The sequence below is a fragment of the Falco punctatus genome, assembly GCF_963210335.1.
Source record: "Falco punctatus genome assembly, chromosome: 7".
NCBI classification, from domain to species: domain Eukaryota; kingdom Metazoa; phylum Chordata; class Aves; order Falconiformes; family Falconidae; genus Falco; species Falco punctatus.
The window spans coordinates 8,402,020-8,426,275 of record NC_137587.1 but is presented as its reverse complement, the minus strand read 5'-3'; the positions used below and the strand labels follow the sequence as shown (position 1 = coordinate 8,426,275).

Sequence of the window (24,256 nt, the reverse complement as noted above, 5' to 3'; positions counted from 1 at the left end):
GTTTGCAGGTAGGCAAGTGTGCCTTTCTCAGCGTGTTAATGATTTGCTAAAAAATTTATTCAAACTCAGAATACACTCATTGCCATGTCAGGGCAATGCCACAGCACTACCTACAGAAGAGGAGTATTATCAAGTCCTGGAAAAAGAAAGCCAAAACTGCCTTCTAGTAAGCTAGGGATCCTGGAAAGGGCAAAACTGAACAAGCAGCCAAGCTGGCTTCAGAGGTTAGGGTTGAGAGCTAGCATGGCTTCTCAATCCAGGATCGTTGTCTAGGAATTCAGCTCAGGAAAGTCAGCTTGCTTATGAGCTGCATTCTCAGTTAGATCTGACATCACCACCCTGAAAACCTGCATATGGCAGTATAGTGGATGAGGGGCATCTTTATGTCCATGTAGGCCTGTCCTTGGAAATCACCGCAACCACACCAGTCTTTGGGACTGCTGTTTCAGGTGGTGTAAATAAATGTGTCTGTTTGCCTTGCTCTTAACCTGGCTTGAGGTATGGTCACTAGCTCACACCAAAGCTTTCCTCTTTCTGTGTAGCTGCACAGATTGTCTCAGGAGCTGATAACACAAAGGACTTAAAGGATGACATGTCTTCTGCTGGCCAATGTTAACCAAGGAAGTTTTCTTTCAGATAATGGGAGTGGGAACTGCACATGAAGTCCAAGGTGGGGGAGAGGCATTGTTCACACACTAAAAGATGCACATGGCAACGCCAACCCTGCAGGTAGCTAGACCTTGTATGCCAGAGGCAGCCAGTCAGCCTAAGCTCTGATCTGCTGTGCTGCCAAGAGGAGCCAAGAGTATGGGAAAAGTCTGGAGGGGCGTACCACCATCCAGAGGGACCCTACTAGCAAGCACACGTTCAACACATTCAAATGCAGCCCATTGCCTCAGCCTCTCCCCATCACATGGCTGAACATAATCCACATCACATACTCCTGCGTGACCTGACACATGGAATTTCACACAAGGACACAGAGAGAAGCTGAGAAGGCAACTCCACTGGGAAGTTGCATTGCAGAGTTTTGTGGGACAGAGACGAGACGTGGTGAGATAACAGACAAACTGATCGAAAGGGACCACAGTTATTTTACAGCCCTGCTGAAGAAGGAAGAAAGGGTCATCCCTGAGGTTACAGCATACCTTCTGTCACGCATGAAATCCTCACTCTCACCATCTCTGGATCTATGTCTCTTCTTCCACAGATGGCCAGTAATCCCCTGACCATGGAAGGTGCCACTGCGCTAGTCACACCTGTCAGAAAGAACCCCAAATCCATGCTGGAAATCAACATCTCAGTAAGAGCTCATGTGCTAGAAAGGACCATACACTTCACACTTTTAGGAGCCGGCTGTATCACAGAGCTGCCCCCTTCCAAAGCTGTTTTGAGACTTGCTGTTTGTTTCATTTATGCACAGCTATTAATAAATAGAGGCTACTATTTGACAGCCCTTCTAGGAGCCATGTGGAAATTACAGGGCTTTGGTCTGGCTCTGGAAGAGGTGCTTGTAGTATCACCATGTTCCACTCCTTTCCATTTCGCAATAGCAGAACAAGAATAAGGAGTGAATTCCCACTGGAGGATGAATTCTTTTCATCCCTTGAGCTGTGTCCCTCCAGGGTAGCCTAAGATGCTAGATACTGTGAAGTGCTTTGATACCCTGTCAGTATGTATGAGGAACAGAAGAAGATGGATGCTTCAAGGCATTGAAAGCAAAGCAATTTTATTTAAAAAACAAAAATGAAAACCAAAACCAACAACAACCAAACATTAAAGGGCTGGTTGTGAAAGGAAAAAAAAAAATAACATCAAAGAGGCCAAATCTTAGTGTGCTACTCCGCAGCAAGTCAGAAGCACGACACGTATTGTTGTAACCTCATATGCTGCTTCTAAAATGGGAGACCCAGAAATACCTCTGAACTCCTGAGTGAGGGCAGGGGTGGCATTGCAGACCAATACCAGGGAGAGACGTGGGCACACATAAGTCCTCTCCTGGCCCTCCCATCCATGCACTGGTCCTTCATGGGAGCAGTTCCAGAACGTGTCAAGGGCCTCAGGGCCTTCCGTCCACCTTTGGGAGTACCACGATTAAAGGAAAGAGCATTTGTACAAGGATTAGGTTTGGGACTTGGAACATAAATGATATGTTCACATTTGAAACAAGCTAAAAAACAGGTTTGTGGGCAGTTTTGGAGACTTGTGTAGTGTGTTGTGTCTAAGTTATGTCTGCATGTGTTTCTTTTCCTCTGGTTATCATATTAAAGAAACTAAAACAAAGCAGAATAAATAATATGAATCTATGGTCTTTCCTGAGAGAACCTAGGGCTTTCAACAGAGATCATCTGAAGAACAGGCGTTCCTCTAGGGCAGACAATTTTTTCCTGCATAAATTAAGATCAAAGAGAATTATTTGCCAAGTCTGCCAGGAGTCAGGCCTCATTCTGTAAAGGAAAACTAAAATGTGCTGTGTGGGGGTAAAGGACCTCATTACATGGTTCTGCTAGTTTTATTAGTAATAACCTAAACAAATCATAAACTTGGAAAGAGTAATGTATTTTAGCTAAATTTGGAGCAATTAAAGAAATTATTGAAACACATTCATTTAAAAGGAAGCACTCACTCAAGAAATTTTGAGGCAAGGAGTTAATTAATATTAAGAATCTTCAATTCAACCCAAATCTTGCTACGAATTTCTGCTTTTTAGCGTTAACAGATGCTTTCTTCACCTCAGCCTTCAAAAAGTCTAAATTACCTGGCATTTCACAAGATAAATGGTCAATGGCATAAATTCACAATGACATTTCAGTATCCCAATCAAATGCTTGTAGGCAAACATCTAATCTGTCTGACAGACGTCATTCCACCTGTGATGTAGGGAGTCTTGCATTTCAAATCAAGAGTATTTGCAAATACACAGCTCCGAAGATCTTATGCTGTTCTTAAACCTTTAAGAAATCAGAGAACGTTTTAATCTTTTATAGGAAACTTAAGGGAAGACAAAACCAAAAGCCTCTTCTTCCCCTTTTCCCAATGACAAATGCTTATCTTGACTTTGAAAGAATGAGTAATTAGTGTGTCTGTAAGAGGAATTTGGAATAAGGATCATATCTAGAAACCTTTGCATGGATTTGACAGAACTAGCAAAGGCAAAACAATAGAAAGGCACACTTTTAACAACAATTTATTGCCTCTGACAACTATTTCTAAGCATGACTTTCCCTACATTCTTTTCATAATCTACTCTTTATAGGGTTTCAACTTGCAGGTACTATAAAACACTTTATAGAAGGCATAAACCAAAATAGCCGGCACATGCCCATCTTCACCATCACAGCACAAAAGAAAACGCTGTTGCTTTTCAGCTGTCCGTGTGTTGTTTTTCTGGACTGTGGACTGCCTGTGTCAAACACGCAGAAAGGCACAAACTGGCTCCCCCCAGGTGCCGCCTGACCCCAGCATGGTTTCCTAGGCCAGACACAGGGCTTTGGCCACGCTGCTTCTGAGGCCACAACTGGTGGTCCACTGACTTTCTCATGGGGTCAAACCCAGGCTGGCAAGCCTTGGGGAGAGCTCTCCTGTGCCGTGTTCCCAGGGCTAGGACACTCTGCTAGTGTGCATAGTGCAAGGATGTCTGAATAACTTCTTCAGAGACTTACTCTGCAGCCATAAAACTTGGTGCTGAATGAAAGCTGGTAAACTCAGCCAGATCCAGACTCATTCAAGACTGTCTTCAAGTAGTAACAGTCAAGAGCTCACTTCACAGTAGGCTATAAGCTTCTAGATGGATCTTAAGAGCAGTGGATCTTTAGCTTCTAAAAAAAAGCTCTAAGAATGCATTGGGAGACTTTGTAAACAAACTTTGGGGAAAAATATGGTGCTTGATGCCGCAGGACCCTCCCACAATGACAGAAAACAGCAGCTTTCATTAATTTCTGGAACTGTCTTGAAACTTCCAACAATTAAGTACATAACTGACATAAAACATGAACAATACCCCTGTCATGGTTATGAATGAAATCATAATCATATTTTCAAGAGATCAGTCAAGGCACAGGCATAATTTGTCATAACTTATTTAGAAGTTTTTTAGAATACTTTTATTAGAACTTATATTTGGAATATAATTTAGAAGAACAAATTACAATGACATCAATACTATTTGCCTTGATAGCTTGCTGTCTAATGTTCCCAAACCCTAAATCAGGACACTGCTTGTGCCCATTCTGTAAATGCTAACACAGAAAATTCAGAGTGTGAGCTCTGAAATGCTGCTCTGTCACTACCTGGTTTGAAATTCTTAAAAAACAAATGCCAAGTCCTGTACCACTGACTGGAGCTTCCTATTAGGGTTACACAATGGAACAGAACTTTTCCAAAAGTTCTTTTTATCTGGAGACACCCAGACCCATCCCAGATTGGTGCATCTTTCTTTGCTGGGCTATAAAGCTACACTACTGGAGATACTAATCCTTTTAGGCCTTGGATGATTTTTGTATTATTTTTTTTTCATTTTTTTCAGAACTCTGTGGCACATTTTGGCCATTAACTGTTCAACTTGCAGTGTGCATCTTAACCAAATGGAGAGGAGACCCATCTAGAACTGTCTCAGCGATGAGCATGGATCGCTTGAATCACCTAATATAAGAGGTCTTTGGTGCAGACATTTACCTGATGAACACCTCCTTTGAATTAAGCTAATTTCTATATAAATTCACAGAGCCTTTTCTGTCTCAGACATGGGAAAAGAGAAAGAAGCTTATTTAGGGTCAGGCCTCCATAGGATTCCTGAAAGTGAAGAGCCGAGATAGAAGGCATCACCCTTCAGGGGGAATGATTAATGACTTTAGGTGGATTTGTGAATACAGACAAGTCTTTGTTGTTATTTGGGTGTCCACGCTGACTGCACTTTCCTTCCTCCTATGTACCAGAATGTGTTGGTGAATGAAACTTTCATCAAGTTGCTGGATTTGGTGCTTTAAATGAGTCCTGAACTAGGTGTCATCTATAGTAAGGTTGAAAGCTATATCACCAAGATCCCCAAGAAGCATCCAAATCCCGTGAAAGTAATTCAGGTGAGCTACTGAATTTGGGTCCATAGCTGCCCTGTACACAGTACATCTGGTCCAAGCACTTGGAAGGATGGAGGTTGGAAAGGGGTAAGCTTTCTTCCAAGAGGGAAATTCGGCCAAGTTCCTTCAGGAAAGTATATCCACAAAGACTGTCACAATGTTTGCATACCTCAGTCCGTGCAGACTGACTAAGCAAATCCTTTGATTTTCAGAAGAAGCTAATGCCTTGGGATCTGAGAGCACGGGGTGGGAGGGAATAGAATCTGAATAGATGTTTGCTCACTGTGTAAAACAAACATTGATTTCAGGTGTGATCCAAACAAGTGTCCATCCTCATCCCAAGCCCACAACTATATCTAGCTTTCATAGACCCCTTCACTGCCGGTTATGCTTTAGCATCGAAATTAATGTGCTTCGTAAAAGTAGGATATGGTAGTACGAGCAACTACTGTTCCACAAAGAAACTATTTAGCTTTTCAAGGTCTGCAATGTTTCTGGAGAGCAGCAGATGGTGCTGTCCTCCTTGCTGGAAGGCAAAGCGAGCACTTGAGCATTGCTGAGTTAAATAACCCTTCTGCACTAACAGCTTCACTGTGTTTCTTAGCTGCTGTGCACATTTTCAGCTAATTGAGTGAGACTTTACTGTAGATAGGGATTCAGGTGAACTTAAGCAAAAGCTTGGCCTGTTAGTTCACATCAAATAGTGCTGCTGTGCTTCACAGCTAGCAATGCTCACGCTGGCATGCTCTGCAGTTTGTACCAGCCATTATGATACTCAGATGTGTCCTCATTTAAACAGACAGGAATTCAGAGAAGAGCAACTAAGGTGGTGAGAGATCTGGGGGAGAGGACTGCCTCTGGATTAGACAGCCTAGCCAAGCAGTGGCTGCTGGGATGGGGGCCAAATAACCATATGCAATTATCAGAAGAAACAGTTTTACTACTGAGTCTCATTTCAAGGTAGGGGGAGAAGGAGATATAACTGAGAAGAATGGGAATGACCTGAACAAAAGGATTTTGTTCTGACAATAGGGTGGCTGCACAAGGAGTAAAAGACTCACATATATCAGTGATGGGTTGAGTAAAGGCAAGGTGACAGATGGAAGAATAAAGGGAGATCTGGACACAGGTTTCAGTGGCTGTTTCATGGTTATGCCCATGTTTTATTTCTGCTTCTCTGAGAACTATTTGAAAGAGCACAACCTATGACTCTGGGACTTTTTTAGGAATAATTGACAAGGATGGGAACATGAAGATCCCTGTGGCAGCCTTCTGAAAAGCCGTGATGCAGGTGGTCCTCTGAAAGCATGGCCAGGATACTCTTCTGGCAGGGTGCTGCTCTAGGGAAACTTCTCTGGGGCAGCACAGCCATCAGTGAGCCTTGCAGGTGACATTGTTCAGGCTAAAAGGCTAAATTCACCCATTGCAAAAGTTGAGCCCTGAATAAGACCAACAGAAATGCTATGGCATCCAATAAATACTGCAGATGCTGTCAGTGACAATGGATCAAATTTAGAATATCAGAGGTCTGCTGTTTGTATAGGTTATTCAGGATCTTTATCAATACTTATATCTTATTGCTACAGGAAAGTGGAAAAAAAAGGCATTTAAACCCTTGCCTTTACACACTGAGTTGCCAGTTCTTTTCCTGCCAAAACCACCATGGTGCTTGGGATCAGTAGCAATGGTCAGCCAGCCATGATGCTCTCTTACCAAAAATGCGAAAAAAAAAATACCTTTAATCCTGAAAGAGTGGAATTACCTCACCACCATCACTCTGGATATTTTCCATCCCTTCCTCAATGCACCAAGCCAACTGCTCACCTATTAAAAGGTGGCCAGGCCTCAGTTTGATATGGAGGATTTTTCTGCTTAAAGGTACCCGGGTTTACTAGCATTTCTCTTCTCCTTTTAGCAACCAAGCACCCCACTGAACTGAGTCCAAATTGGGGAGCTAGTGCACAAGCTAGACTGGAATCAGAGAGAGATTGCGGACTATAGGCAAGCAACTCCACACTGGGCTTACTCCTGGCTTGTCCTTCTCTTTTTGATTTGGCTCAACACCAAATAAACATAACCTTTTTCACCTTAGGAGGTGAAGGGACATATGTTTTCGGCCAGTCAACTACCCGAGTAAAAGGTAGATGAAAAAAACACCTTTATGCTTACAAGCTCTGTTGGGTCAAACTAGAAATCAGACTTATCTTTCTATTTGATAAACTTGCTGTGAGAGTGCAGGGATCTCAAAGCTGAATGGCATTTTCATTCATTCTCATAAGCCTGTCTGAAAAGCATCAGCTCAACACTGTCCTCCCTCTGAAGCCAGGGTAAGATTTGCAAAGATAGCGTATCTGTGCCTTCAGACCTTTTCCTCCATCCTCAGGGACTCTTGTTTTTTTTCCTTCTCTCTGATCCTTCTTCTTAGGAGACCTAGTTTTCCCTGGAAACCCGCCTTCAAACTACAGAACTTTTCATTCTCTTGAAAGTGCCTCTTCCGTAGTGCCTGTAGCAATCACGTCCAAGTTCTGAGAGCCTGAGCAGTCAGCAGCAAACTCCTTGGAGGTTGTCAGTCGCTGCAGGCTAAACCGCTTGTCATTGGACCCAAAATTCCCTCTAGATTTTCAGTCAGTTCTGACATGTGACTCATCAGCTGAAAGACCTATTAATCATGCCCAAATATTCCCATCCCTCAGCACATACTGATGGGTTTAAATATATGCTGTAGTCTAGTTTTAAGGCTAGAAGCAATGGGTCAGTTTTGCAAATCTCTTCCCCTCTTAGTCTCCTAATGTTTTCAAAGAGAAGCGAGTTACTTCGTTAGGTCAGGTCGTTATTCCTTCACATACATCGGTGCCACACTAAAAGCATCCACGCTCAGACACTAGGTGGGCCTTAGCCTGGTTAATCTTGAATCAGAGGTTACATGGGGTCCCCAGGTACTTTAAGCGGAGCTGTGGGTAAGTAGTAAGCAGATTAGGAACTGTTGAAACCCAGTGGCTGGCAAAGACTCCATTTGGTGACATTCATGTGGCTGAGTTGATAATGTGGGGAAAAATAAAGATGTCTACTCCTTATCTAGCTTCTTAATGCATTTTAGCACTGTAGCATATGTGGTGGTGGTAATATTCACCTTGTAGACAAGGGTCAGAAGGGTCATGACTTTTGCTGTCTTTACTGTTCCTATCTCGGGCTGTTTCCTCAAGGCCCACTCAGCAGCTTTAAGATACCTGACAGGGAAGTTTCACTTTACTAGATTAATATTGGTTCACCTCCTTCTTTTCATTAAGTCACTTAAAAAAGCAGAAGCCAGTACAGAAGCCTGTGGAAGGGGAAATTGAGGAGGAAGAGAAGGAAGAACTGTAAGAATGAAGCAAGGAGGCAGGTCAGACAGCTCAGAGTGGCCCTGGGCTTGGGAAGGCCCAACGCTGGGAAGCTCTGATAGTCTAAGTTATTGAATGTAGAAATAAAGTTGGTTTGCCACTACACAGCATGTCCTACACAGTCTGGCCCTTTTGGTTAAGGAAAGATTGCTCCTTTAGACCCGGTTACCAAATCTGTCTTGCTCTGTATGCCGACAATACTGAACTTCTTTGCAAAGATGGAGACAAAAAGTGGGAACTCGTAAACTAAGACACTCATATATTGTTATTATTCCCTTTTGAGGGAGAGCACATGGACAAAGACTGAAGCAAGTGCCCTGCAGACACCCCCTATCAGACTTAGTATTTCTGACACAAAGATCTTTGCAGGAGGAGAAGAATTAAATTCATGAGAAACTACAGCTCATGTTGCTTAAAAAGTTATAGGTAAAAGGAATTTTATATAATATCTCCATGGGAAAAAATATGCTAGAAGGATAGAAGCCATAACAGAATTCAAACAGCTTAGATACTGAACTTCTTTTTTAAAACCAACATTAAAAGAAAATAATATTTCAACAACTCTTAAGAAGGAATGAAAGCCTTGCATATATTAATATTTACAAATAAACAGAATTTAGAAAATGTAAGCATGTACAGATGAGCAGATCCACAGGAAGTATATTTTGCCACGTGAGCAGCTGTCAATATAGACTATACACCAAGAACCTTGGAGAACTGGGAAAAGTTGGCCACTTTGGGAAGACCAGCCTTCAGTGGAAAGGAAAAGAAGCAGCTAGTTACCATCTAGTAAGTCTCTCCCAGCAGAATTCCCACATGGGGAAAAAAACTTTGAATTCGAGGTCAGGTGCCTCCAGTGCCTCACCAGAAGTCAACATGATGACTGTTGACATGATGGCATTGGTATGGCTGTTCAGTAGCCATCTTCAGTAGGCTTTAACTCATTACCCCAGCAGGTCCATGTTCTGTGATGCCTGTGACTCTTCCAGAATTTACTTGTGATTGCAGTCAGTGCCCCCTTCACCTGTGGAATATGTGGGTTTTGAGATGAAGAATCAGAGCAGCAGAAAGTATTTGAGATGTTTGGTAGTTTGCACATGTGAGAGTATAACACTGTGGGATTTTCTGTTCTTTTCCTAATCATTCCTAAAATGTAATTTACCTTTTCCTGACTGTTCCTAAGCACTGAGGTATGTCTTCCTAGAAGTGTACACCAAACCTGCAAGATCTTACTCCTGAACACTAAGCCTCAGGGAAGGTGAGGGAGCAGTCCGTGCCTGTCATTTTACAATTCAAGCCCACTTACACCTCAGAAAGATCTACCAACACAGCACTCCTGTGAGAGGGAAGAGCACTGCTGTACCAGGCTGGGCAAGCACCCATGGGCGCTGCTGAGTAGCAGTGAGAGGCAGGGGGACACACCAGCACCCACCCCACAGGGCCTAAACCCCCTGGGACTCACTGGCTTTGCCCGGAGCCTGCTTTAAGCTCTTCTTCTGACAAACTGCTTTGTTCCTTCTTTCTGAAAAGTGCTACCAACAGAAGCATCATTTTAACTGCTTAAGACATTCCTCCACGATCCTGCTCCAGGACCAGTGGGTTGGTGAGCAGCGGATGTGGCACGTTTTGTGCTGAACTCACTGCATCAGAGGTTCAGGGACTGGAGATACCAGACAGTGGTCCCTATCCATGTGGCAGCTCTTGACATCGCTTGTTTGCCCCACATTTGTGATGTGTACAGAGAGGTATCACTGCTGCAGGACAGTTCTAGTACCTCTTGGATCCACTGAAATTACACATGACCCACTGGCCCAAGTGTAGTTACTCATCATTTCTGGAAGGCACTGTTATTTAAAACAGGTCATCTTCTAGGATGTTCTTCAGTGGCCACCAACCAGTCTGTCAACCAAGTGTTCATCATTCACTGACTATGCCAGTGTAAAGCATCTATGTCTCTCTCTCCCCCACAGCCCCAAGAAATCATTTTTTGAGGTTTTTTTTTTTTCATCTTAAGAGGCATACAATGTAAATACCAACACGAGCAGGCTAAGAATTAAGGCCAGGGGGCTGGGAACACCTAATCTTTTTATATTTGCACACAAAAAAAAGAGTGGGTTTTTTTTTGGCATGACTAGCAACTATTGTTAACTAACAGACAACAAGATTTATAGCATTCCAGATTTTCCTCAAAAATGAGCCTCTTGGCTTATCAGCAGGCAGATGCTCTGTGGTCAGTTAAGCTGGATCAGAGGTGAGAAGTTTCCAGACTGGAAAACATGGAAGAGAGAACAATGGGATCTTGGGGTACCTCATGGCAGAGAGCAAAGGTCATGTTTCCCTGTCCCTGAAGCACTGTGTTCTGCAGAAAAGGGCACATTTTGGAATGGAGGAGTAGCATGTGTACACTGGCAGATATCCTTGTCTTCCCACAATGTCTTGGGTTTGTGTTGCATATGTTACACACGCATCTTTATCTCATGCAGAGTGCTGTTGTGTATTAGTCACGCATTCCTATTCCGCTTAGATTTGCACAGAATCAGCTGCCCAACTAAACTGATTTGTCCAATTATCACCCTTAAGATTCTAGATTAGCTACAGCCATCAAAAATCTTCTGTAAGAAAACAACATAATCAAATAGAGATGGGTACTGGTCCGTGGCAGGTGTGGCTTTTATTTATTTGAGTGTTCCCTTAAACTCGAGACTCAACAATGATGTGGCAACTAGATTGTACCTTTACACCAGGAAAAGCCTGCAGGGAGATTGGATGGTTTCTTTCAGCTGAAAATTTTGAGCCCAAATTTTCATTCCAGAAGGGCTTGATAAATACAAATTACCTATTTTGCCAAGCAAAAAATCAAAAGAGATTGGATCTGTGGGAATGAACTAGATGCAACCTTCAGTCCTACTATGTGGCCTGATGTAATTAAAATACTAGCAAAAAAATGGGTGTGCTAGTGAAAATTCACATGCAAGCGGCGTGGAGGGATGTAGTTGCTGTGCGTATTGTTGCAGAGTCTCTGAGCACTCTCAGATCATTAAAGCTTTTTTAAGCTTGGTGGCAGCATTTGTCCCCTTGATGGGAATTCAGGGATAAACTGTGGTAGATACTGAGCCCGGGCAGTCAGGGAGTGGAACATGAATTGCTCTGCTGATCCTGCACCTGTGAAATGGCGCAGAAGGAAATGGTTTGGCCAGCATAAATTAAGGCAGCTCTGAGACTCATCTAACATACCTCAGGAATTCAGTCTGCCAGCACAAAATTAGACAGCGCAGAAAGCTCGCTAAACATAATCTCTGTATCTTCCACGGCTTGTGAGAGTGACACAGCCAAGTGACATTGTCAGATCTCTTCAATATTAGAAAGAAAATAACACTAAGTAACATGTTTTGAAAACACAGCATGCATAGCAGAGTATTTAATGTGTTAGCTAGTTTAGATGAATCTTTGGATCTCTTGCAAGCAAAATCATCTTTTTGTTGTGGATCTCATCCAGCAGAATGAGACCCGATTCAGACCGATTTTCTAGGCGCCACTGCAACACTTAGGACAATATATCATTGCATTAAAAAAAACATCACTAGTCAGAATCTCAAAGTATAAAGACTAACATTATATGCCAAACTATCTCAGCTTGTTCACGTTGAAGATCTTTGATCTGTCTAGCTAAACTGGCCTAAAGGTTTTTGGCTTTACTTTCAAAGGAGAAATCTCATGGGCTGCTGAAGTGGGTACACTGATACTAGTCTTCATCTTTTAAACTTGCATCAATAGTTCTTTGTTCCAGTGGCCTCCCATCCATACAATGAGTATATCAAAAGGTGTTCAGTGTATATCAGTGGGCATACACCTTATGCAAAGGGGATCCTGCAGCCATGCAGAAAATCAAGCTTCATGAGACTGGGAGCATGCCATGCATGATATACTGGTCAGTGCAACTGAGAAGCTTAAGTTCCCTGTCCATTCATTCACTGAGTAAAACCTCGCTTGGATCTGTCACAGCAACGTTATAGAATCTGAAGAGATGACGGAGTGAAAGTTTGCAAAGATAAAAATTTTTTTTCAGCATGAGGCAGCAGATTTGGGTCAATGAACTGATGCTAATGGTTTTTACAAGACACTGCTCAAGATCATAATGGACATCTCAGTTCTTGAAAATTTATGTTATAGTTCTTTTCTTCTTACATGGCTGACTCCTTATCTCTTAACAATACTGAAACTATTTCATAGTTTCTTAATCCAGAGAGCCCAGCCAAAGGATTGTGTTCTGAATTTGGCCCACCAGAAGAATGCAATCAACCCATACTTCATTCCTTGCCACCCTCTTTCTTGCAGGCTGCTGAGATGGCAGCCAGACACAAGCCACAGGCTGGAGATTGCTCTGGTGTCTTCTCTGTTCCAGACGCTTCATGAGGACCTTAGTTCCTCCATTGACATGCTATTTGTTGTACCTCTCTCAAGGGACAAGTAAGCCGGCTGTGTCAAGGGACAAATACACCAGTTTTCACAGCCTCAAGGGGAGGGGGTATCTGATCATGTCACAGGAGGACAAGGAAATAGTGTCCTGGCATATAATGTTGTTCACTGGATCCGCCTTCCAGGAAACTGAGTATGTGCATTCCCTGATGGTCTCTGTTTGCATTTGGGGTCATAAGATAAAGTGGTCATATGATGGAGGTGGTCTCCGGGATAAGGGGCTGAGACTAGACCCAATCACGGTCTTCCCTGGTCAGGGAAGATCAAGCCGTTTCAATAGTCCTCTTTCAGTGGTTTCTCCCCACCCAGTCTCTGTGGAGCTGGTACAGGAGCCAGTTACAGCGGGGACGTGTGCTGGGAAGTCCAAGCAGGACACTTAGAACCAGACTGGGTTTAGGGCGTGCTGTACAACTCACAGCACAGCCACCAGCCCTCCCCTCGAGCCGCCGTGCGGGCACTGGGGTGGCCACGCACCACGCACGGGCTTCTCCCAGTGTGCAAGGCTCTGAACTGGCTTCCCCAGCGCAGCAGCACCTGCGCCTGCTTCTCCTCCCTCTCCACCGAGCAGAGGGCGCTCCGCTCCCAGAAGTGGGTCCTCAGCACATTCCTGGGATGGAGCTTAACCACTGGAAGGCAAAAGTCTTGCACACACACACTTACAGGCACACATACACACCCTAGAAGACACAAAAAAAAAAGGAAAACAAAAAAAAAGAAAAAAAAAAGAAAGAAACCCCCCAAGCTCAAACCAAACTGCGCGCTGAGGCTTGTGGAAAGCCCCGCAAGCCCAGCCGGGCAAGGGGGCGGCTGGGGGGCGGCGGGGGCGCCCGGCCGGGTGAAGGGCACCCACCGCCCCCCGGACCCCGCTGCCACGTTATTGTGCAGCGCCGTGGAAAAGCCACAATGCGAGCTGCTCTCTGGGGGGGTGGAGACAGACACAGGCGGAGTCAGGGCTCAAATTCTTGAACCTTTCACATCCTTTCTGTAATTTGAAACATACTTGTTCCCATTCCAGAACCCTTTCCCCCCCCCCCCCGTTTTTTTTTTTTAATTCCTTCCTTGAGGCTGTGGAAATACGGTCAGAAAAAAAGAGAGACAGAGAGAAAGAAAGGAAAGGAAGGAAAAAAGCAAGCCCACTACTTATCAGAGACTTCAAAACAAAACAGAGAAACGTGAGAGCCAACCCTCCCCAGCACAACTGCTTGCGGGCTCAGATTTCCCTGCAGAGGGGTCATGGCGGCTGCAGTCACCGGTTTGGAACGCAGCTGGTCCTGCCTGCAACAAGGCGAAAAAATCCTGTCTCTTCTGCAAATGGCATTTACCTCCTCTCACTTCTCAGGCGCTTGGTGTTCGGAGTGGAGGAAGCCATTTGCAAAAAGCTGGTTTGCACCCTTACAGATCCCGATTATCTTCAGTGGGTAATTCCCCCTCCCCACTGGCAGCCCCTTCCACCCACCCTCCCTGTTGGCCTGGGAGGGAAGGGATGTCTGCGTGTCCCACTCCAGTCACACACACCTATAAGCACTCCAATTTACCTCCTTCCACAAGACTGTCAGCTAGACAGTTCCCGTGTTTAGTGTGGGGTGGCCACATACAGGAGAGAATGTGCACTCTGAAACATTTTGGATGCCCCTAATCTCCCCAAAAGGCACCAGCAGCACGGAGCAGCCTCTCTTGCATCAGCCAGGCCACGACTGCCCACTGCTTTCCCCCCAGGCAAACCACAGCAGGTGACTGCGCTGGTGCAGCAGGAATTTTTGTTTGCTTTGTGCAAGGAAGTAACAATTAGCAGCGACACTAAGTGCCACCTCGGGTCAGAAGTGACCTGAAGCTCTTGAGTTGCATACAAGCAGTTGCAGTGCAGCTGCCTTGCCAGGCAGCGCTGGAGCAGGGCTGCTAAGTTGTCAGGAGCACCTTCCCCTCTCCCATCCACTCGGGGGCTCACACCCTGCTCTTTCAAACCAGAAAAACAAGGATGAGGCGAGAAGCTTTCAAGTTTCATTGCCATTATCATAGGTCTCAACGGCGTTAATGTGGTACCATGCTGTTTACATGTGTATGTATAGGGATGGGTGTGAGCAACCCTTAACGAAGGCATGAGGTTTTCCAGGAGAGAGTCAAGTGGGCACATGTGCATCACCTGAAGCAGGGGGATGACTGCCTCACCAGGAGTCACCTCTGCATATAGGGGAGAAGTCATCCAGAGGGAAGGGCAGTCTGTGGGCACAGGATATAGGCCTTACATGCTGTACTCCCCTGTCACAGCCCCTGCTCTGCACAGCTGGGGAAAGTTGGGGAATTTGGAGAGTATTTGTTTCCTCAGGTGTATAGCTGCTAGACAAGCAGGAGACGCAGGACTCTCTGAAATACAGAGGTGGGGCAGGTACATTTATTTATATTTTTGGAAGGGACAGTGTGTAGGGTTTCCCTACAGCCGAGTCATGCCTTTCAGCCACATGCCCTGTGTAGGATGGCACCTAGGTTATGCTCACCGGGGAACTCCTCTCTTTAACCCAGCTCCTGGCACTACAAGTCACCACACTGATACTTGCATATTGGCAGAAAAAGGCACAGAGCCCATGTGTGCTTAAACATTTCATGTCACACAGCACATGCAATTCTGGCTGCCTGCAACGCTGCAGCATTTGGGCTCCCTCCCTCTGAGGAAATAAAGCATCCTGATGATAGCTTTGCTGTGTTTATCCAGGCACCCTCAAGAGAGCCTTTGTCTCTGAAGCTGGACCTTTGGAGCTCACAGCATCTTCTGAATGTTTCCCTCAGATGGCAGCCATCCTGTTCAGGGCATCCACACCATCTCTCTGTGTCCATCCTTTGCCTTCAGCCTGGATTCCTGCGTTATAGCCGATACAAATGTAGCATAGTGTTTTATTTATCACATTTCTATCGCTTTTTGCAAATAAGCCTTGGCTGCAAATACAAATGCTCTGCTGACTTTTTCTTAGGCATCTTGGATACTAAAGGGTTATTAGTAAGAGCACTAATTCAGGTCATGTTGGTATTCCTCACCCTTCTCTAGATTGTCATGCAAGCTCAGTTGGAGTTGCTATTAAATATGAGGCAAGACCTCAGTTAAACATGTATTAAGTTAGTGACTTCTGGGGAGTTGCCAACTCTCTAGAGATACCACATGTGACTCACAGAACTAGATGACAGAGTAATAAGTTATTTCACCTGGTCATATTTATCAGAGCAGGTTTGTCCTGCCTTTTTTACAGGAATCCATTTCACAGGTAGCAAGCAGGCCAAATGCAATCTATTCCTACAGGCTTTGCTTTCTGCAGGTTTTTTTTTTTACTCTATTCCAGTCTCACATACTTAATTTATGCTCTGGTTAGCTGAAATGAAACAGTTCAGTCCCCTCTGACTCAAAGATGTTTGGAGGAAGACACCTAGATTTCTTGAGGTCATTGTTCAATGAACAAACCCTGTAGATGAGACTTCCATCCTAATCCAAATGGTGTGTTAAGAAATGAGGGAGAAAAACCAACACTTGTCAGTTTTCCAGAAAAGAAAATGTCCTGGACCCCAGTCTTCCTCCCTGGCTGCTTCTCTGTACCCATCACAACTCCCGGGCACCATCTGTAGACATCTACAGAGCTCATGATCTCAAAAAAGCAGCATGGCAAAGGTAAGTGGGCTAGAACCTTAGTCTGCAGCTTGTCACTGTTGTAATGTTAGGCACCTCTAAAGGGATATTAAGCCCTTATAAAAGGTAGCTGAAAATTCTCCTTACATAGGGAAATCCGTGTGAGATGCTAGCTGAGAGGCATCCTACCCATCTGGCCTGTACTGCAGACGCAGGTGGCATTTGGGCCAGAAGCCAAGAGCTCCTTAGCTGTTCAAACTGGAGACCTTCAAATCTTCTAGACTGAAAGAAAGTAAGAGAAGTTCTTACCTGACTTTGTCCCTATATCAGATCCTAGTCCTAGGGTATGTGGCTGGGATAGGCATGCCAATAGCTGCAGGCAGATAGAAACCTTCTGCTTTATAAATGTCAGCTTGTACCCCACTGCCCTTTACATACTGGGCTGGTTATTCATTGCTGAAGTGAGTTTGAGGAAGGGAATAGGACAGCAAGAGAAAACGGCCCACAGAGAGAGGCAGCAAAGAAGAAAGGACTGACATGGAAGAAGAGAGCTGAGGCTCTCTCTGCTGACAGAACTTTTGCAGGGGCTGAAAGGAGATGTGTTTTAACAGGCTGGCTGGAGTCACGGTGGTGCTGGGAGATGGAGGGGTGCAAGTGTGCAGACATATGCTCTCCAATGGCTTCACTCTCAGCGCAAAGGATTATGCGCTGCTTCACGGCAGTTGAATGTGGGGGGCTGCTTTGGTAGCCTCATCTTCTCCGCTAACCCCTAGAAACTGGTTCCATTTGGAGAGATGAGAGCATGTAGGCAGACTTGAAATGAGAACAAGAATCCTGAACTCAGCATGACTTCTAACTGCTTGTCCCAGACACAGGCTGGGACTCCGTTCCAGGCTCTGGGAAGCCCGAAGGAAGATTTAGCTACACAGGAGGGATCCTCCCGCATACCTGTACAAAACAGAAGCAAGGTGGTCTCTGGGTGACAGCAGGGTGCAGGGAGGCAGGCATTCCTGAACATCAATCTCCTCTTTGACACTGATTTGCAATGAAACATTTTGCCTCATAAGTCTGTTTTTCCCTCTGGTTTTGTATTGCCTTTTAGAAAATGGTGCAAATAAAGCTCAGCTGCCTCATAGCCCGTGGATGTCTGTTCTATACTAAACAGCCCTCCAAGGAGAGGAGTAAAAAAGGGTAAAGGACTAATATAAGTCTTTGCAAGGACCTGTGTCCATGCCAGGAAAGGGTGTGATCCACAGTCCTGTTCCAGTTCCATTCCCCAGCCTGTTCCAGTCGGCTGTGACTTTTGTTAATCCCTGTCCTGGGGCTAGAAGAAAGCAAGACCAACAGTTCAGTTTGCTCTGACAGGACCGAGCCCTGCTTGAAAATACTAGGAAACCTCCTGAGTCAGCAGCTCACTTGCTCCTACTCTTGGAATAGCTGAGATTCCCGGACACAGTAACTTGACTCTACTCCTGGCTCAGGGCAGCCACTAGCTGAAAGGCAAAATAAAATCCCCTCCTGGCCCATTAACGAGGCCTATTCTGGGTTCAGGAGAAACCAGTCTGACTGATGAACTCCCCTGGCTCAGGGGCTCTGGCTGGGGCTGGGAGAGTTATTCTTTCCTTATTCAGCAGACAGGAGGATGTTAATGGAGAGCATATGGGAGGGGAGGGAGTACTGTGGATATTGCTGGAGGACAGCCAGGCTGAAGCAAAGCCCCAAGAAGCCTATTCTCCATCCGGGCAATGCTAAAACAGGCCGTGGAGAGACGAGAAGTCCAGCTGTGATACGGGGGAGTTGGGAAAAAAGCCCTCTGCCTTCCCCAGCTTCTTTACTCCCACTCGAAAGGGGACAATGGGGCAGTATTGTCACATAGTCCTGTAGGCACGGTACTCACAGTGGAAGCCTTTCTGGGGAAGAGTGTGCCTCAGCCAGGCACCCCATCCTGAGAGTCCTGCTATAGACTTTCAGGAAAGCATGAACTGCCTCTGTGCTTGCGAAGTGCCGTCTAATTTATGGTGCTATAGAAATGATGAATTACAACAGTCCTGCTGTCCAGAGATGGAAAAGCCCCGTTAACTCCTCCAGCCCATCTCCCAGAGCTGATGCAGGACTGGTGCCTCTCACATGTTTCCTGTTTCTGTCTGGACATGTTTTGAACAAGCAAGCAACTGAGGTTCGTGTATTTTTCACTCCTTAAGTCTACTTTAAAAATAAACCCCAACGTGACTAATGTAGTATGGATTACCCAGCTGCCTGGGTATGTCAAGCGGGATGGAACAGGGTGCCTCAAAGGCAGCCCACATCTGCGTTACCTTAAAGACAAAACAGAGGACTGGCTACTGAAGACCTGATCGAAAACTAAGAAGCTTCCCATTAAGTAGGAGGGCAGTTAGAATCAGCTCCGGTAAAAATTAGGTGTGTCCTTTTTGGCTCCTGATGATCTGTTAATGTAGCCCTGACTGAGGCAGATTTTGGGAATCCACGATGCTTGGCCTTGCATCATTCACCAGAGCTTAATTAACTAAGGAGCCTGGCTTGTTTAGCCTAGCAAAGGGGGATATAATTGCAGTCTATAAATAAATACTTCAGGGGGTGAACACATGGGGAGGAGGAAAGAGCTATTTAAAGATAAAGGACAATGCTGGCACAAGAACAAATGGGTATAAACTAGCCATGTATACATTTAGGCTAGGGATTGTCAGGTTTCTAATGCTGAAGGCATCTACGCCCTGTGAAGGCCTCCCAATGGGTTTAGTAAGGCTGGTTTTAAGAGGCAGTTAGACACATTTACTCAACTGATTGATTGTATGAAATGGCTGGCTGTGAAAGGAAGGAGCTGGACTTGAGAAGCCAGAAGGAACGTCCTGAGGTTCTCTGGGCTGCAGTAAGTACAGGATGAGTTTTGGCTACAGTAGGAGCAAGGTGGGAAAGATCTGGAAGACTAATAAAACCTGAGAAGTTTCAACTGCACCTTAATTGCATAGCAAGCAGATTACCAATGCAGGTAAAACTGGAACCTGAAACTAACCCTCTTCCAATGACTAGGCTGGCTGACTTGGTTTAGAGGTGTTTGGGGGGGCAGGAGGAGATTGTCAACAACAGCTAGTAAAAAGAGTCTGTGAATAATTTGTGTGAAAACATAGGCAAGAGAAAAGGAGGAAGGAAATAATGATTGGTTTTCCTGTGAGCAGGTTGAGATTGGGAAGCCCACAGGGTCTTTTTGCCATCCTCAGAGGCACAAAGATCTCGAGCCAGAAAACCTTCAGCTATGAGAACATCTTGTCATGTTCTCCAGTGGAGTAACAGCTCAGCCTGACCTCAGGCTGAGACCAATACATGGTGCTCCTGCATGCAGTAATCCTTCTCTATGAAGTCATCTGCCAACCAGACAGTCAGTGTCTTTCCCTGTGGCTATCCTGCAAAACAGAATAAGAGAGACCTTGACCCCTCTTGACTAAGGCATGCTGGAGAGGCAGATGTCCAAATCTTAGCTGCCTTATCCAACTGGAAGCTATAACAATAAATCACACACTCCAGTTTACGCCACCATCACAAACAAGATAATGGACCTTATACCAGAGAAAGATCTGTTATAATATAGCACTTTGTTTCATCCTTTTCCTGCTGAGAGCAGAGGGACAGCCAGCAGAGAAGAGACAGCTATACAACTGGCACAATACTCCCTTATATTAAGGGAATTTTCCTGTGGGAATCTCCTGCCTGTTTGAGTTCTCTCTATGCTCCATAACCAGTGCAAAGCAAATTTAGCAGAGACCAGAGAATCCATCTTAAAGTGCCTTAGGGGGGACAGAGAATATGGTATAAATGGAACTGCAGTGATGTCTCTTCTAATTTTTGTAATCTGTCACCTAGCTGCGGCAGTGATAGGTGCTTTAGAAATCCACAGACAGTCTGAGTATAATTTGATCACATTAGTGGTGGCCCATGCATCAAGAGATTCAGATGTTTTATTCAGAAAGGCATTAAAATAAGGATGGTTGTGTTTCCAAACCTCTTTTGTCTGGGAAGGGGATATCTCCTAAGGCTGGCTTTACTCCTGACATTTCCCATCCTTTGCTTTTCCTTACAGATCAGAAATATAACACAAAATGCCTTGTCTTGCTATTTTCATCATTCTGCAGTCAGTCTTAGCAGGAATCTGAGGCAATAAGGGTGGGAGGTGATGAGCTGAGTCAAGTCTGAAATACAGTTCCTTGCACTAGAAGCATGTATGTAGATGTGGCTTCTGTTTAAGTCACCAGTTCAGGTCTTCTTGATGCTGAAAGGTGATGGCTGTTGTACGCTCTCTTGAAATGAGTTACAGGGTTCCCATCCAATAACTAGCTAACCTCATGAAGGCAGTAGTCTAGGAAGCCGAGAACAGCATGAATGAAAGCACCAACACGCTGGCTGGAGAACAGCACACAGAGGAAGCTTGTCCTGTCGCTACTCGTATTTTCCTGGCTGTGTGAAGCTTAGACATTTTTCATCCTCCAGGTCTAAAGTTCTTGGCCTGGTAACCTTCATCAAGTTGAATCAGCTTCAAAAAATAAGAGAGAAGATGAGGGGGAAAAATTTATTTTCCTTTCAGGTGGGCTTTTATTTGAGATACAAACCAACAGATTTTTTCCTTCGACCTCCCAAAACCGAAGAGAATTTATTGGTCATTTTCACATTTTTAACTGACATTCTAATTTTCTTCACAAAAACACTTCAAACATAGAGAACCTCAATAAATCTCTAAAGCACACAGTTAAAAGTGTTCACACAGGCCATAAAATTGTAACTCTGGATTTGTACAATTCATGCTTATGGTCAGTCATGTCAAGCTTTAAAGAATCTACCACTTCAGCCATCTCGAAAAGGCAGTAAATCTAGATTATGCATTGAAAGTGCTTAGGGAGTCTGGGTATTTATACCAATGAAAGGCCAAAATATTTTCCTGACACGCTCCATTTTTTACATTCTTTTACTAGCAGTTAATTTTTTTATGTGTGCGTATATATTTTTTTTAATGCTGACAGTTGTATTTTAGCTATTCTTAGTTTGCAACTGGCTAGGACTCCTCTAGTCAAAACAGGAGCCTGAACAATTTCACACACATGGCACCCTAGGCAGAAGACAGTGGAAACCTCACGGATATGTGCGTGGCCTGGGCTGAATGTAGTTAGAGCTACATCTTTGGAAATTCTGCAAATGTCACACGCAGAATTTCTGACTGTTTCCATGGGAGTGATTCATTGGGGTGCTGCTGCTAAAGAGTCTGTGTCAGTCCCTGCTGATCCCACACAGGCCCAGAGCTGTGGCACTGTGGAAGTGAAAAGGGTGACTCAGTAGGGAATATTTCTTCTGCATCAGAAGCGGTTTAAAGCACCCGAGGGTTGTACACAGCTAGAAATGTAAAACTGAAGCCTCTAAGGGGTGTCCACCATAAAGCGCAGTTAAGAGGTGTCCAAGTCAACGCTACTACCCAAAGCAATGTAGTCACATTAACACTCTTCTCTCACTGGGCCCCTTACCCTCCCTTTGGAATGCATGCACCTAACACAGCTACATTTGTCTCCGGACCCAAATTAGCTCTCCTATCTAATTTTGAGCACTTCTGTATGCTACCGTTTGGTGCTACACAGGCTCTCTCTACCAGAAGTGTGCCAGGACCACATTTTATTTACAGATGGAATTTACTTAGAAGAAGCCTTCTGGATTGACAATGAAGTCACACAAAACTGGTGCATAAAAGACTTAGACTGGTTTGGGGTTGCCCAGTGGCTGGGGCTGGATATGGGCTCTCTGAGCATGCTCCTCTATGCTCAGTAGCTGCTGCCTTTCCTACAGGCTCTTCCCTACAGGTCAAGATGTTAAGAAGAAAGGACAAACTCTGAAAATGACCAGCTAATGCCACCCCTACTACACTGTAAAGCAAAACCAATCATAACTATGGTCATCGTCCTCCTCCTCTAAGCCCAGACTATGTTCTCAAAGGCATAACTGAATATAAGGCATACCCTTAATTCCTGGCAGAAACAGAAACTGCTTTTGAATTTAAAAGACCAGCTACCCCCTCACCCCATGAGGAAGGTCTGGTTTTATTGTGTTGTCTATTCACTCTTCTGAATACCTCTCGCTTCCCACTTTGTGTCCTTCTGGCAAGTATCAATATGGTTCTTTCTTGCTACGAAGAGGATACTGTGATCCTGTCTTCCTTCAAACTGTTTCTCAGCTCACCTTCTGCTGTGGTGTCTCTGTGAATAAGGTACCAACTCTAATAATTTAAAGATAGTGAACCCACTAAGTTTTGTTTTACTTCCTATGTATTTATAAATAGTTGGCATAGTAAGTGAGACAACCTCAAATAAATTACATTCCTAGGTTTGTGTCTCTCTCCAAGTGTGATGTGGTAGTTATGGATGACTTTACTCCACACCCTAGGGAACACTTTAGGAATCAAGCATTCTGGAGAAAAACCTTCCAAGTTCAGAGATTAGAAACCTTTAGAAAAGCCCACCTCTGCCAGATTTTGGTGCTAGAGGTCATGCAGTCAACCTCCTGTCTTCCTCCTTACCTGCTCACTTAAATCCAAGATCATGACTGAGGCACTTTTTCCAGGCAAAGGAGGCCCAGGCCAAGCCAGAAGATATACTGGTGAGGTCTAAGGGGAGGCTTCAGTTTGCCCTGAAGGTCTTTCCATACAGTGCTGGGCTGTAGAATCTTGTTTTATCTTTGCCAGTCTAAAGCCAGAGGCACACTATGCTCACCTATCGTTATATATCAAAGCAGTGACACAGATGGAAGACACCCAACCATGTTCAAGACCTACAGTATTACAGAAATATTTGAATAACAGCGCCACGTGCTCCTGACCCTGAGAAGAAGACATCTACTCTGGCAGCAGGAGAACCACCAACTCTTAGGTGCTGCAGTAACATCGACAGCAACAGACTCGTCCTGTGGGGAGGCAGCCTTGCGAGCTTTCTCATGGCACTCTGGGTGCCATTAAAAATAAATCCATAGCAATGGTATGGAATGCAAGGGTGCTTGTAAGGGATCTGTCTTTATTTTCAGGCTATAGCCATAGAATCTGGGCCAATATGGATGGCACATATAGCCATGCGGAAGGTTTCATTCTTTCCAGCTGCTCCTCATTAGCATTTGCTTTCAGTAATTTCAAGGAATACTGTAGCTGCCTTTTCCAAGTCTCTGTCAGACTTTCTTCCAGACAGAGGGATTCAGGTGGCTTTAGTTGTTCCATTTTTTTTCCAAAGAAATTATATTTCTTCTAATACAGCGTAATAAGGGCACTGTGTCCCCAGGAGGGACTAATTCTCATTTCCTGGCCCAACACTGGAGGCAGGTAAGTTACAAAAATAATCCTGCAGTCTTTGTCTACTGTTGCACACTGGAGCTGGCACTCTTAGGAGGAGGTTTAGAAATTAATTGCTTATTTACAAAGGAAACCTAGTGTAGTCAGGACTGGCTTGTTCCATACGCAATACAGTGGGACTCTCGCAGCACTACTGAAATACCAGGAAGGCTAACAGGGACTGCTACAGGGAAGAGGCATCTAGAAAACCCAAAGGAGGTGCTGGTTTTGTCGGCTGCACAAAGGCAGCCGCCACCTCCTCCCACCGGCCATTCGGGGAGCGGATGGCGAGTGATGCATAGCGAGCCATCTTGTTTCCAGTCAGACTCAAAAATCCATGTTTGCCCAGTAAGAA

The 24,256-nt window shown here is 44.8% G+C and overlaps 1 protein-coding gene across 1 annotated transcript in view; it reads left to right on the top strand.

The window, feature by feature from the left end:
- Window positions 1-22,283, top strand: part of LRRC74A (leucine rich repeat containing 74A) — a 28,672-nt gene extending 6,389 nt beyond the window's left edge. The window contains 8 exon segments of the mRNA XM_080396342.1: window positions 1,211-1,303; window positions 4,935-4,982; window positions 4,986-5,078; window positions 6,258-6,281; window positions 6,285-6,305; window positions 6,307-6,342; window positions 6,662-6,665; window positions 7,016-22,283. Of these exon segments, the coding sequence (XP_080252468.1) occupies window positions 1,211-1,303; window positions 4,935-4,982; window positions 4,986-5,078; window positions 6,258-6,281; window positions 6,285-6,305; window positions 6,307-6,342; window positions 6,662-6,665; window positions 7,016-7,146 (450 nt within the window). The 3' untranslated portion in view covers window positions 7,147-22,283.
- The last annotated feature ends 1,973 nt before the right edge of the window (window positions 22,284-24,256 follow it).